Source organism: Heptranchias perlo, chromosome 25 (assembly GCF_035084215.1).
Source record: "Heptranchias perlo isolate sHepPer1 chromosome 25, sHepPer1.hap1, whole genome shotgun sequence".
NCBI lineage: Eukaryota > Metazoa > Chordata > Chondrichthyes > Hexanchiformes > Hexanchidae > Heptranchias > Heptranchias perlo.
The window spans coordinates 6,372,751-6,388,542 of record NC_090349.1 but is presented as its reverse complement, the minus strand read 5'-3'; the positions used below and the strand labels follow the sequence as shown (position 1 = coordinate 6,388,542).

Sequence of the window (15,792 nt, the reverse complement as noted above, 5' to 3'; positions counted from 1 at the left end):
TCTTCTGTCTCCATTTTGAACCACTATATAAGAATATACTTGCTGTTCGCAAATTGGCTGCTGCGTTTCCTACATTACAACAGTGACTACACTTCATTGGTTGTAAAGTGCTTTGGGATGTCCTGAGATCGTTAAAGGCGGTATATAAATGCTAGTGTTTCTTGTTCTTTTACTTCTGACAACAGACTCTTCCTTATATACTGTGCAGGACGGTGAGCAGAGGTGCAGGAGGAGCCTTCCTGTATATGGGGAGATCCTTTCCTACTGCACCGTTTCATCACTTCTTCCCTTATCTGCAGTTAATTATCTTCACTACTTATCATCAGGACCCTTGATATTCAATGCCACTTCTGTTTATCCCACTTCTTGTGGATCATCTACTCTAAGTCCCCCAGTGCTTGGTTTCAGTGGGGGAGTTAGGTTTGGTAAGGGAGGGGTTGATCTCGAGATTCGACTGACATGGCAGGAGTGGGACCGAGGTAGGAACTGGGGAATGCCAACATACCCGGACTGAAGGCTGGGCTGGGATCCACACAGACTAGCAGGCCGAACCTGGAGGCTGAAGGTGGGGTGACAGAGGTTCCCGGGAGTGAGATGGAGCCGGACCTCAAACCCCTACTAGCTCTGCCATTGCCTGGTTTGATTCCTTTGCTGGAGGGTCTTCTTTCAGATGCCAATACCCATCAGCTGTGAATCTCCCACTCACACTGTACTTTGCTCAGTCAGGTTCATTTCAGTTATCAATGACTTTCTCTGAATTGAACAAACATTGCCTATATAGGACACTTCATTCAGATTAGATGACTTTCATTTTATATAATTATCAGAGGGAGATTGTGAAAGAGCACCTGCCAAAATCACTGTAACCTTAGTCCCGTAATAATATGCTGTCTTCTTGCATTAGTTACCTGATGTGAGTTAATGTCTCGAACTACAATGAGGCCCCAGTTCTAAGGAATAAAGCCAGCATTGATTCTTCCTGGGAGCTCAGGTTTCCAGCCGATTGCAGTGGTGTTGAGGAGCACGTGGGTCTGGTCTGAAGTGTAAGAGGTGGACGGACTGCATTCCTTCATCAGCAGCTCCGTGCAACACAGATGCATTGATAAAGCATACGTGTGACTTGACATCAGTTGTTAATGCAGTAACATTTGAATGGGCAGCCTGAGACAATCCAGATTTTGGAGAGATTATTCATAAGCCTGCGCCAGATAGGATAAATAGGAGAGACTGAAAAATGGACATGAGGAATGAGGGGCTAGATTCTCAATGCATTCATTTAGCATTCAATTTCCTCCAATTAAATATTGGAAAGACTGAAGTCATTGTCTTCGGTTCCTGCCACAAATTCTGTTCCCTCGCCACCGATTCCGTCCCCCTCCCTGGCCACTGTCTGAGGCTGAACAAGACTGTCCGCCTACTTCCAACTCTGTAACAACGCCCGTCTCTGCCTCTGCCTCAGATCATCTGTTGCTGAAACCCTCACCAATGCTTTAGTTACCTCCAGACTCGACTATTCCAATGCTCTCCTGGCCGTCCTCCACCCTCCATAAACTTCAGCTCATACACAACTGTGCTTCCCGTATCCTAACTCACACCAAGTCCTGTTCACCCATCACCCCCTGTATTCGTTGACCTACATTGGCTCCTGGTCCAGCAAAGCTTCAAATTTAATCTCATCCTTGTGTTCAAAGCATGGCCTCGCCCCTCCCTATCTCTGTAACCTCCTCCAGCTCTACAACCCTCCGAGATCTCTGCGCTCCTCCAATTCTGGCCTCTTGAGCACCCCGATTTCCTTCGCCCCATCATTGATGGCTGTGTCTTTAGCTGCCTAGGCTCCAAGTCTGGAATTCCCTCCCTAAGCCTCTCCGCCTCTCTACTTCTCTCTCCTCCTTTAAGAAGCTCCTCATAACCTACCTTTTTGACCAAGCTTTTGGTCACCTGTCCTAATATCTCCTTATGGGGCTCGGTGTCAAATTTTGCCTGATTACGCTCTTGTGAAACACCTTGGGACGTTTTACTACGTTAAAAGTTCTATATAAAGGCAAGTTGTTGTTGTTGCCCATTTAACGCACCTGTCAACTCATTTGTTTCAAATGGATTATCTGCTCTGGTTTAAAAAAAAGGAATCTGAGAGGGAAGTGAAGTCTGTCCATCAATCTCATTTCGCACCTTTCCTTTTTTGATTTTTAGAATTTGCTCTTTTTTTCTAAATCAGAGACCCAGCCACTTAGAATCATAGAATCATATCAGCACAGAAGGAGGCCATTTGGCCCATCAAGCCTATGACTTTCATCACAGGACATGACCAGGACAGGTTTCCCAATCGGTGGAGCAGGAGGAAACTGGGCCTTGTGGGGTTTATAAAACAGGTGTCCAGGGTAAGCAAGGGACTGTGTTGTATGTAAACGTGCATTTAAAATGGTCTATAAGACTTTTGCCGTATATTGAGGCTGTTTTGCTAGTTCCCAACCTGTCAGCAGTTGGGTGGTTTTAGGAACATTAAGAATAGGAGGAGGCCATTCAGCCCCTTGAGCCTGTTCCGCCATTCAATTAGATCATGGCTGATCTGTACATCAACTCTATTTACTCACCTTTGCCCTGTATCCCTTAATACCCTTACCTGATAAAAATCTATCAATCTCAATTCATCTTCAATTGCAGGAACATAGGTTTGTTTTACCAAATGTTTTGGCATTCACATTTTTATGGAACATCTGCAATATTGGCTCAAAAGAAAGCAATGAAAGAAAAAAAGAACTTGCATTTATATAGCGCCTTTCACAACCTCAGGACATCCCAAAGCACTTTACAGCCAATGAAGTCCTTTTCAAGTGTAGTCACTGTTGTAAAAGTGTTGGCCAAGGGGAATCTCTCTAATTTTGATGAAGAAGAGGAGGAGCAAGAGGGGGTGACAAGCAGAGGAGGACTGCCCTTAGCCGATGATACCCTCACTCCTGCATTTATAGGCCTGGATATGTCAGCTAATCACCAGGGAGGCTGTGACAGAGCTGTGCCGCCCGCTGTGAGGACGCCTGCAGCCAATATGCACTAGGCCTGGCACTGCCAGTAGTATTAATGGCCTGCTGCGCCCTCAAGTTCTCTACCCTACCTCATCCCAGGCATGCGGCAATGGGCAGGGTGCCCTGGAGTGGCAAACAGAAACCCCCTCCTTCCTATCATCTCGTAGCATCACTTAACCAGCCATCAAACATGGAGTTCAATTGTTGCACCACTTCTGCCTCCACAGTTACTGTGCCTACTGCTGGGTTTCGTTGCCCATTTTGGTTACCCAATTAGCCTTTCCAAGGATGAATTGTACATTGGAAATATTAGCAGCCATTTTAAAGGCTACCAACATATTTGTCCTCTTATGTGACCACTTACCTTTAAGAGGTCGCATCCCTTCAGTTTTAACCAGCTAGCCTTCTTTGAGGGTTATATATCGGTCATTTCCTGCCCCCACCCACCTGGGGTGAGTTGCCAACACCAAGTCCAGTATGGGCTGGGGGCTCACCCGCACCATGTAAATGAAGCTGACCACCCTCACCCATCTCCCTCCCCGAACTCAACACATTAACAGTTAGATGAGTGGTAATAACACACTGCCAACTAATGCTAGAGACCTGGTCTGAAAACCAACACTATGGCCGATCAGGAATTCAATAGAGATGGAGGATCTAAAGCCATTTCCTCCTGTTGAATGGTTTGCACTGAGTCATGATGTCATGTTTCTATCCTTATGTAAGGCAGAGGGAAGCAAAGCTTTGTGTATACGTGCTCAAACACACACCAAGAGTGCTGCTCGATGACCTGCCACTGCCAGCACAGATGGAAAAGTGCCCACAAGACAGTCAACACTTCTCCAACATTGAAAACCTAAAGTTGGCCCAGCAGGCAGCCTGGAATCTCATAAAGTTTCATTTCAAAGCTAAAAAAAAAGTGGCACAGTGTGAGATCGCCTTGCAGATAGTTGACACCAGTTCAGCTAGGACATCCCAAAGTGCTTCACAGTCAATGAAGTGAAGTCACTGTTGTAATGTAGGGAAATTTGTGCACAGCAAGGTCCCACATACTGCTCACCATCATTTTCCACGATGCAGAGCCAATATTGCAGCAACTCAAGCTGTGCAGTATAACTGCATTCTCTAGGGATGGAGCTACTTTTAGTCAACGGGGTATCTGACAGGTGCAGAAACCCATCAGTCTGCTTAAGAATCCCTAAACCAAACTACTGCCGAATGGCCTGTTTCTGTGCTATAGATTCTATGTACGTAATTCTATATAAAAATGGATACGTCCCTCTTACCTAGGTCCAGAGAACTTAGACAGCGGCCAACACTTAGGGACTCCTGAATGTTGCAGGATTACTGCTGAAGATGGAGCAACTAAAGCTATGCAGCTACCAACACACAGCCCTGGTCATCTTCCTGTAGCTTGTCTAGCCAGGGCCATACTGAAAGAACTTGCATTTATATAGCGCCTTTCACGACCTCAGGATGACCCTTTACAAGTTTAAGTATTTTTGAAGTATAGTCACTGTCGTGTAGAGAAACACAGCCCTTTCCCTCACAATATTAAGTGGAGCAGAGTCGTTGATAGAGTTGATTGTAGATGGAACGGGTTTGATGGGATCTACAATCTTTTCTTTATCAGCTCGGCCTTTTATCTGATTTTCAGCATTTATTTTTATATGGAGCCCTCCGTAGCATCTTTAACATGGTAAAACATCCCAAGGCTCTTCACAGGAACGTAATCAGACAAAAAAATGACACCAATGAGATATTAGAAGCGGTGACTAAAAGCTTGGTCAAAGAGGTAGGTTTAAGAGGGTCTTAAAGGAGGAGGGGGTGGTGGAGAGGAGGAGAGGTTTAGGGAGGGAATTCCAGAGCTTAGGGCCTAGACAGCTGAAGGCACGGCTGCCAATGGTGGGGTGAAGGGAGTGAGGGATGGACAAGAGGTCAGAGTTGGAGGAAAGCAGAGATCCCGGAGGGTTGCAGGGCTGAAGGAGGTTACAGAGGTAGGGAGAGGCGAGGCCATGGAGGGATTTGAAAACAACGACAAAAATTTTAAAATTGAGACGTTGGTGGACCTGAGAGTCATTGTAGGTCAGAGAGCGCAGGGGTGATGGGTGAATGGGACTTGGTGCGAGTTAGGATACAGGCAGCAGAGTTTTAGATTTTGAGAAAGGCTATTATATGTCATCCAAACACAAATGCCCTGTGTTATTAAACTCAGACATGAAAAATCTGCAGCTTCAGTTATACTGTTAGCCTGAAGATTGGAGTTATACTGCTGACTGTGGATCAGCCCAATAAGATCAGCCCAAAGGAGCTCTGCGCATGTCTGATGGACCATGTGCAGGGATCTACTGCCGCACACAGGGCTGGGGGCAGAGGGTGAAAGTTTCTAGGATGTCCAGTGAGTCTCCTGGGCTTTGCACTGGGCTGGAGTTATACTGCAGGCTGTGCAAATCCAAACCGGTGTGAAATGGCAGGGATGCGCTCGGGCATTAGATGGGGATTTGCCACCTGAGTTGTACTGCCTGTTGCATATCTGAAGCTGCTTTGCTTGGGCAGGAGAGTGGGAGTATAACTGGGATAAAGTCCCTGCTAGGGATTCATTAACTATCTAGTGTCCTATCAGCACACACGCTATATATAAAGAGAGAAAGAACAAACTTGCATTTATATAGCGCCTTTCATGTCATCAGGACATTTGAAGTGTAGTCGAAATGTGAGCAAATGCAGCAGCCAATTTGCACACGGCAAGGTCCCACAAATAGAGAGATAAATAACCAGTTAATCGTGATGTTGCTTGAAGGATAAAATAGGCTAGGACATCGGTGAGAACTCCCCTGCTCTTCTGCTAGATAGTGCCATGGGATCTTTTACATCCACCTGAGAGTGCGGACAGCCTAACCTCTCATTCATTTCACATCGTTCACCTGACGAAGGGGGAAGCCTCCGAAAGCTTGTGAATTTAAAATAAAATTGCTGGACTATAACTTGGTGTTGTAAAATTGTTTACAATTCTCATTCTCCGACAGTGCAGCACTCCATCAGTACTGCACCAGAGTGTCGACCTGGATTTTGTGCTCAGGCCTCTGGAGTGGGACTTGAACCCACGACCTTCTGACTCAGAGTGCTACTCACTGAGCCAAGGCTGAGATATTTGTGGATTATTAATAATTGCATTGTATTTTGAGCTATTGGTTAAAGTCCTGATTAGAACGAGGTTGCACTTTAGGGGAGAGGAAAAGAATGTCCTTTATTGCACAAAGCTGGCTTTATTTCCTGGTTTTATTATTAACAGAAGGTAGGAGAAACCACACCTTAAATGCCGAGATATAAAAGCAGGGCTGAAGGAATTATCCAACCATCCCTGTGTGTGTGAGCCTAGTGTGTCGGTCTAGGACCCTCTGCTCAGAAGCGACAATGGAGCCCAGCACGGTTCCCGCGGGGAGCGGCACCATCCCGACCGAGGCCACCCCCAACCCCTCGGTGGCCGTCAACAACCCGGCCGACATCTCGGTCATTGTCATCTACTTCTTGGTGGTTCTGGCTGTGGGGATCTGGGTGAGTGCGGGGAAGCAGGAGAGCAGGTGTCAGAACTCCACAGAGAGTTCAACGTACAGTGGGAATAATATAGGCGTCTTTTAAAGGTATAAAGTTTTGTAAGAAGTTAGAGAAAGTTATAACTATATGGAAATTATATTCAATCTCTATTTAATATCAATATCTCAATATATTCACGCTCTATAAAGAACATTTTCTTCTGGCTTTATTAATTAAATGTTTTTTTTAGAACCAGCCTTGTTATTTGAGTTCCCATTAAATCTTTATCTATTTACCTTGCTCCTGTTCATTCACAGCCATGGTGCAATTTATCTCCAAAGACTTTTCAAGACTTAAAGAGGACTTTAGAGATGGATTACTGCAGCCAGTCCTGACTGGAGAAGAGTGAGATCCTCTCACTGAAAGAGGACTTGTCCTCACTGACACAGTCACCCCTGGCCTGTGCTGGTCATGTATGACCAGACAAGTATCAGTCACCACCTCTGGTCATCAGCCTGTGTTGGGAAGCCTCCTCCTCTCCGCACCCCCTGTGGGATGTTGGTGTAATTGGGCCAGGATTTGCCTTAGCGGGGCATCTGCCGTTAGTTAGACTTGCCCCCTGTACCCTTCAGGTCAAAACATTTTTGCCCACAAAGTTGCTGAAAGTGCGAGCTGATAACGCTGCAGCGAGAGAAACTGGGCATCTGGGACCTGAGTAAACAGGGCGAGCAACAGGGTATCTCCTTAAACAATCAGAATTAAGGATTGGGAAATAAACAGCGGAAGGTCTGAGAAGGAGGGTGAATTAAAGGTAATTCAATGTCAAATCAGGTACAGAAAGAGAAATAAAGAAAGATTGGATTAAGAGAGAGATAAAAAAGACAGAGAGGATTAGTAAGAAAAAAAATGTAAATTTAACATTTGGCATTTTTAAAATCTCCCCGAAAAATTCAAAACCTGAAGGAATGAGGCTCCACACTTGTAATAGTTAATCTTCACTGCCAGAGAGGTTGTTGGTAGTAATTAACAATTATCACATCGTTAAGAGGGCACTTACGCTACTAATTACTGGCCCTAAATATCTGCGGCAGGTTTAGTTCATATCTACTGAGCAATTACAGCAATTTCACAACATTCATTGCATGTTGCGGTGAGGCAGACAGTGAGATGCTGTTTCTGCGAAGCTAACAGTGCAATTCAGACAGCAACTTCTGGACATTCATTTAACCACGCATCTGTTTCTTACCTGAAATTGCTGTACCATTTACACATAAATAACGGAAGTGCCAGTTAGCCTCATTGTTATTTTGAAAGCAATTAACTCTCATCTGGAGAATCATGGGTTCATAAAGGACAGCCAGCACGGATTTGTTAAAGGCAAATCGGGTCTGACAAACCTGATTGATTTCTTTGATGAAGTAAAAGAGAGGGTTGATGAGTGCAGTAGATGTTGTATATCTGGACTTTCAAAAGACATTTGATAAAGAACCATACAACAGACTTATTTGGAAAATAATGACGGTGGTAACTTGGGTACGTAATTGGCTAAGGGATAAGGAGGTAGAGAGTAATGGTGAACGGATGTTTTTCTGACTGGTCAGTATTAGGACCAGTGCTTTTCTTGTTATATATAAATGACCTGGACTTGGGTATAGGGAGTACAATTTTGAAGTTTGTGGATGATACAAAACTTGACAACTTAGTAAATAGTGAGGAGGATGATAGCAGACTTCAGGAGGACATAGACGGACTGGTGAAATGGGCAGACACATGACAGAAGCAATCTAATGTGGATAGGTGTGAAGTGATGCACTTTGGGAGGAACAACATGGAGAGACAATATAATCTAAATGGGATTATTTTGAGGGGGGTGCGAAAGCAGAGGGACCTGGGGGTGAATATTCACAAATCTTTGAAGGTGGCAGGACAAGTTGATAAGGTGATTAAAAAAGTGTATGGGATACTTGGCTTTGTAAATAGGGGCATTGAATACAAAAACAAGGAAGTCATGCTAAATCTTTACAAATCACTGGTTAGGCCTCAGCTGGACTACACTTTAGGAAGGATGTCAAGGCCTTGGAGAGGGTACAGAGGAGGTTTACCAGGATGATACCGGAGATGAGGGACTTCAGTCATGTGGAGAGATGGGAGAAGCTGGGATTGTTCCCCTTAGAGCAGAGGTTAAGGGGAGAATGGATAGAGGTATTCAAAATAATGAGAGGTTTTGATAGAGCAATAGGGAGAAACTGTTTCCTCTGGTAAGTGAGTCGGTAACCAGAGGTAATAGATTTAAAATAATTGGCAAAAGAACTAGAGGGGAAATGAAGAGGATTTTTTTTCACACAGAGCACACTAGCTGAAAGGGCGGTAGATGCAGATTCCACAGGAACTTTCAAAAGGAATTGGACATGTACTTGAAGAGGATTAATTTGCTGGGTTATGGGGAAAAGGCTGGGGTGTGGGACTAAACTGAACAACTCTTTCAAAGAGCCGGCACAGGCATGACGGGCTGAATGGCCTCCTTCTGTGCTGTAAGATTCTATGATTCTAAATCCTATGATTCTAAATCCTGGCCCATTGATTTAATGAGTTATTATCCAAGAAACATCCTCTCTAAGCTCCCCTCTCTTCACCTCACTGTTGGCGGCCGTGCCTTCAGCTGCTTTGGTCCCATTCTCTGGAATTCCCTCCCTAAAATTCTCCACCTCTCTCGCCTCCTTTAAGACCCTCCTTAAAACCCACCTAACCCTTCCTAATATCTCCTTCTTTGGCTGGGCGTCCATTTTTATCTGATCACGCCTCAGTGAAGCCCGTGGGTCGTTTTCCTGTATAAAATGCAAGTTGTTGTCGCTGTGCGATTGAAAGAAACGCTGCCTCTGTGAAACTTGTCATTCATTTACTTGGCTCATGATATCTGTATGTCTGTCCTCTTGAGGTGGTAGTTGGAGAGCACGGGTCTAAGATCAGCACCGAAAGGGAAAGAAGAAACTTTTTTGTGCGGAGGGATGGAATCCCCCTCGAGAAAGAGCGGTGGAGGCACGTTTGATAATAGGATTTGAAAAGAAAGTTGATAAATGTTTGAAAGAGAACATTCTAAGAGTATGGGGAAAGGGCAGGGGAATGGGACTAAGGGACTTTCAGAGAGTCAGCACAGGCCACGATGAGCCATTGGGCTCCTTCAGGACTATAAAATTCCATGATTCCATGAATAGAGTTTGTCTCTTTATTGGGATTATTTATTTCACCACAAACAATGGCCACTATATTTTCCTTCTCCATTTCGCCCCTGAGTATGCTGGGTATGGATCCACGGGACTGACAGCCATCCGTTACCTCACCCGATTGACCATTCCACTGTCAGGAGCACCATAATCTAGTCCCCAATCCCCTTCCCACCTGACGTCCAGCAGCGGTCACTAAAGAGTGAATAGAAGCTGAAACCCTGCTGATTTTTTGCCTCACTAGCCCAGGGTCGCCCAGGCCGATTTGCACTACCCCCCCGGCTAAGACCAGCAAGTTCAGTGCAGGCCAGGGATCGCGACTGGAACCCGTCATTTAATGGCTCAGATCTATACCAGGCTGTGTATTTAACCACCGAGTCACGGGGAGGTCCCATCACCTTTAGAGACATGTCATGAGGTACGCAGGAACACACCTGGGGTGTCCCATTCCCTTGTGTCTCCTTGTCTGATGGGAAAGTGCCAGGCCCCTGCTCAGAACCTTCCCACAGCGGCTTGGCTGAGGTCAGAAGCTCCACCCTGTGTGAGAACTGAACCCCACCATCACTGTACTACCATGGGTGGGTACCGCATTGAGCTGAGTCTTCAGCTACCTTTAGCCTTAACTTTTAAAACAAACTGTGACAGTCTCTGTAGAACCGATGCTGTTGTCACTCCCATTAGAGTTGGTTACTAACTCTGATTACTAACCTCAGTGTCCTTTGAGGGAATTCACCAGGTGACACTGTCCCTTTAAAAAAAATGTTCTTCCGTCACAAAGACAAACATAATGGACAAACAAAGTTATGAATTAAAACAGGAAAAACTGGCAAACATTTAGCGACGAATTATTGCTCACAAACATCAATGAAACAAACGTGTTGTGTGATTTACATTGATCCAGATTTTTAATTGTTCCATAACTTGCTAATACAGGGAGTGAAGTAGATACCCAGTCCTGCCTTATAGTGGCTGGGGCTGGAGTCAAAACATTTGTGTAACATTGTATGTTAAACCTAAGCGATATCGCAGGGAAGGGTAGCTCTAGAGATGTGTACAGGTAGATCTTACCTGTCAATCATCTCCCTGCACTATCACAGACAACAACAACTTGCATCTCTGTAGCGTCTTTAATGTAGTAAAACATCTTAAGGTGCTTCACAGGAGCATAATCAGACAAAAAAATTGACACTGAGCCAAAGAAGGAGACATTACGACAAGTGACCAATAGTTGGGTTATAGAGGTAGGTTTTAAGGAGGCAAAGAGGTTTAGGGAGAGAATTCCAGAGCTTAGGGCCTAGACGGCTGACGGCATGGCCACTAATGTTGAAGCAAGGAAAGTGGGGGATGGGCAAAAGGCCAAAGTTTGGAGGAATTTTAAAATCGAGGCATTGCTGAACTGAGAGCCAATGTGTGGAGCATAAATACCCACATGGACCTGTTGGGCCGAATGGCCTGTTTCTGTGCTGTACATTCAATGTAAATCAGTGAGGACAGGACGTCAGGTAAATATATATCAGTTAAACAAAGAATGATTTAGAGCTTGGGGATAATCTTCACCTCCAGGCCTCCTTGATGATTCTGGGACTTGAGTTACTAGATTGTAATGAGAGACTTGCAGAGCTCAACCTCTTTTTGTTGGATTTTAAAGATTACATCTGGCCCAGTGCCCCGAGGCCCTTGTAGATGATGGAGGTGCAGGTCCAGCTATTTAACATACGGGCTGTGAGCCCAGAACTAGAGGTCACAGCTTTAAAATGAACCAATCTCAAGTGAGATTAGAGATTCAAACATTTACTTTCCCGGAACAGTGAATGTGGGAGAGACTCCTAATTGTGTGAATTAACTCCTTCAAGAAGGAGCTGAAGGAATCTGGGAGTGGGAATGGGATTGGAGACTATTGGGACAGACTGAAATAATCAACTACTCCGGGAACATCGGGACCCTGCACTACTGGGAGGGGGGAGGGACACTGGGGGCTGTTGTGAGTGGCGAGCAGTCCTGGGTTAAATGGTGAGGACGTGCCCTTGGCTTACTATCCCAGAGTTTTGCTTTGGCAATTAGGGCATATTTAAACAGGAAATTAAGCAGGTGCGGTCCAGCACAGTTCATGAAAGAGTAGATTGTATTTGGTCTGGAGAAAAAACAGACTTTATAAGCCAAATAGTCTTATCATATGATCTTATCAACTGTGCAAACTTCCATCTCAGGCGATTGAAATGTTTGAGTCTGCGGTTGAAATATTTATTTATTCACACGTATATATAAATAAATACACAGATTTTCCAATGTAGCTCAAGACCATTCTATTGAGAAATACTGATTTAAGTTGCTATTGGATTTATTTCTGGCCCATCGAGGAAGGAGGCATTGCTGGACTTGGTTCTAGGGAATGAGGTGGGTCAAATGGAGCAAGTGTCATTGGGAGAACATTTAGGGAGCAGCGATCATAAGAACATAAGAACATAAGAAATTGGAGCAGGAGTAGGCCAATCGGCCCCTCGAGCCTGCTCCGCCATTCAATAAGATCATGGCTGATCTGATCCCAACCACAAATCTAAAGAACACAAGAAGACGGAGCAGGACCCGGCCACATAGCCCCTGGGCCCTCTCCGCCACCCACAGGGCATTGACCGATCCGAACTCAGCTTCATGTCCAATTTCCTGCCCGCTCCCCATAACCCCTAATTCCCTTTACTTCTAGGAAACTGTCTATTTCTGTTTTAAATTTATCTAATGATGTAGCTTCCACAGCTTCCTGGGGCAGCAAATTCCACAGACCTACCACCCTCTGAGTGAAGAAGTTTCTCCTCATCTCAGTTTTGAAAGAGCAGCCCCTTATTCTAAGATTATGCCCCCTAGTTCTAGTTTCACCCATCTTTGGGAACATCCTTACTGCATCCACCCGATCAAGACCCTTCACAATCTTATATGTTTCAATAAGATCGCCTCTCATTCTTCTGAACTCCAATGAGTAGAGTCCCAATCTACTCAACCTCTCCTCATATGTCCGCCCCCTCATCCCCGGGATTAACCGAGTGAACCTTCTTTGTACTGCCTCGAGAGCAAGTATGTCTTTTCTTAAGTATGGAGACCAAAACTGTATGCAGTATTCCAGGTGCGGTCTCACCAATACCTTATATAACTGCAGCAATACCTCCTTGTTTTTATATTCTATCCCCCTAGCAATAAAAGCCAACATTCCGTTGGCTTTCTTGATCACCTGCTGCACCTGCATACCAACTTTTTGATTTTCTTGCACTAGGACCCCCAGATCCCTTTGTACTGCAGTACTTTCCAGTCTCTCGCCATTAAGAAAATAACTTGCTCTCTGATTTTTCCTGCCAAAGTGCATAACCTCACATTTTCCAATATTATATTGCATCTGCCAAATCTCCGCCCACTCACCCAGCCTGTCTATATCCCCTTGCAGGTTTTTTATGTCCTCCTCACTCTCTACTTTCCCTCCCATCTTTGTATCATCTGCAAATTTTGATATGTTGCACTCGGTCCCCTCCTCCAAATCGTTAATATAGATTGTAAAGAGTTGGGGACCCAGCACCGACCCCTGTGGAACACCACTGGTTACTGGTTGCCAGTCCGAAAATGAACCATTTATCCCAACTCTCTGCTTCCTGTTCGATAACCAATCCTCCACCCATGCCAGAATATTACCCCCAATCCCGTGATTTTTTATCTTAAGTAATAATCTTTTATGTGGCACCTTGTCGAATGCCTTCTGGAAGTCTAAATACACTATGTCCACTGGTTCCCCTTTATCCACCCTATACGTTATATCCTCGAAGAACTCAAGCAAATTTGTCAGACATGACTTCCCCTTCATAAAGCCATGCTGACTTTGTCCTACTAAATTATGCTTATCTAAATGTTCCGTTAGTATCATAAGGTTTCGAATAGCTATGGAAAAGGACACGGACCACTCTAAAGTAAAAATACTCAATTGGAGTAAGGCCAATTTCAGTGGGATGGGAACAGATCTGGCCCGGGTAAATTGGAATCAAAGATTGGCAGGCAAATCTGTAATTGAACAGTGAGCAGCCTTTGAGGAGGAGATGGTTCAGGTACAGTCTAGGCACATTCCCACGAGGGAGAAAGGTAGGGCAACTAAAGCCAGAGCTCCCTGAATGACAAAAGAGATAGTGAGTAAGATGTCAGGTTGATAACATAAGTGAGAACCAGGCAGAATATAGAAAGTTCAGAGGGGAAGTGAAAAAGGAAATTAAAGGGGCAAAGAGAGAGTATGAGAATAGACTGGCGGCCAACATAAAAGGGAATCCAAAAGTCTTCTACAGGCATGTAAACAGTAAACGGGTAGTAAGAGAAGAGGTGGGGCCAGTTAGGGACCATGAAGGAGATCTACTCATGGAGGCAGAGGGGATGGCTGAGGTACTAAATGAGTACTTTGCATCTGTCTTTACCAAGGAAGAAGATCCTGCCACAGTCTCAGTAAAGGAAGATATAGTTGAGATACTGGATAGGCTAAAAATTGATAAAGAAGAGGTACTAGAAAGGCTAGCTGTACTTAAAGTAGATAAGTCACCCGGTCCGGATGGGATGCATCCTAGGTTGCTGAGAGAAGTAAGGCTGGAAATTGCGGAGGTACTGGCCATAATCTTCCAAACATCTGTAGATGCGGGGCTGGTGCCAGAGGACTGGAGAATTGCAAATGTTTTACCCTTGTTCAAAAAAGGGTGTAAGGATAAACCCAGCAACTATAGGCCAGTCAGTTTAACCTCAGTGGTGGGGAAACTTTTAGAAACGTTAATCCGGGACAAAATTAACAGTCACTTGGACAAGTGTGGATTAATTAGGGAAAGCCAGCACCGATTTGTTAAAGGCAAATCGTGTTTAACTAACCTGATAGAGAGTTTTTTGATGAGGTAACCGGAGGGTAGATGAGGGCAATGCAGCTGATGTGGTGTATCTGGATTTTCAAAAGGGGTTTGATAAAGTGCTGCATGGTAGGCTTATCATCAAGATTGCAGCCCATGGAATAAAGGGGGCAGTAGCAACATGGATACAGAATTGGCTAAGGACAGGAAACAGAGAGTAGTGGTGAACGGTTGTTTTTTGGACTGGAGGGAGGTGTACAGTGGTGTTCCCCAGGGGTCAGTGCTGGGACCACTGCTTTACTTGATATATATTAATGACTTGGACTTGGGAGTACAGGGCACAATTTCAAAATTTGCAGATGACACAAAACTTGGAAGGGTAGTAAACAGTGAGGAGGATAGTGATAGACTTCAAGAGGACATAGACAGGCTGGTGGCATGGGCGGACACGTGGCAGATGAAATTTAACACAGAAAAATGCAAAGTGATACATTTCGGTAGGAAGAACGAGGAGAGGCAATATAACTAGAGGGCACAACTCTAAAAGGGGTGGAGGAACAGAGATATCTGGGGGTATCTGTGCACAAATCGTTGAAGGTGGCAGGACAGGTTGAGAAAGTGGTTAAAAAAGCATACAGGATCCTGGGCTTTATAAATACATGCATAGAGTATCTATGTTGCTACTGCCCCCTTTATTCCATGGGTTGCAATCTTGATGATAAGCCTACCATGCGGCACTTTATCAAACCCCTTTTGAACCTTTATAAAACTCTGGTTCGGCCACAACTGGAGTATTGTGTCCAGTTCTGGGCACCGCACTTCAGGAAAGATGTGAAGGCCTAAGAAAAGGTGCAGAAGAGATTTACTAGAGTGATTCCAGGGATGAAGGACTTTAGTTACATGGATAGACTGGAGAAGCTGGGGTTGTTCTCCTTGGAACAGAAACGGTTGCGAGGAGATTTGATAGAGGTATTCAAAATCATGAAAGGTCTAGACATAGTAGATAGAGAGAAACTGTTCCCATTGGTGGAAGGGTCAAGAACCAGAGGACATAGATTTAAGGTGATTGGCAAAAGCACCAAAGGCGACATGAGGGAAAACTTTTTTACACAGCGAGTGGTTATGATCTGGAATTCACTGCCCGAGGGGGTGGTGGAGGCAGATTCA

General features: G+C 44.8%; 1 protein-coding gene across 2 annotated transcripts in view; it reads left to right on the top strand.

The window, feature by feature from the left end:
* The window catches only part of slc5a1 (solute carrier family 5 member 1), a 136,695-nt gene that overhangs the window by 13,236 nt on the left and 107,667 nt on the right, over positions 1-15,792 (top strand). Inside the window, exon 1 of one of the 2 annotated variants that reach the window (XM_068005510.1) lies at positions 6,367-6,575. The exons of the other annotated variant lie outside the window; for it this stretch is intronic. Within the exon in view, the coding sequence (XP_067861611.1) occupies positions 6,435-6,575 (141 nt within the window). The 5' untranslated portion in view covers positions 6,367-6,434. Of the gene's footprint in view, positions 1-6,366; positions 6,576-15,792 lie in introns of those variants that run through there. 2 annotated transcript variants of the gene reach the window in all.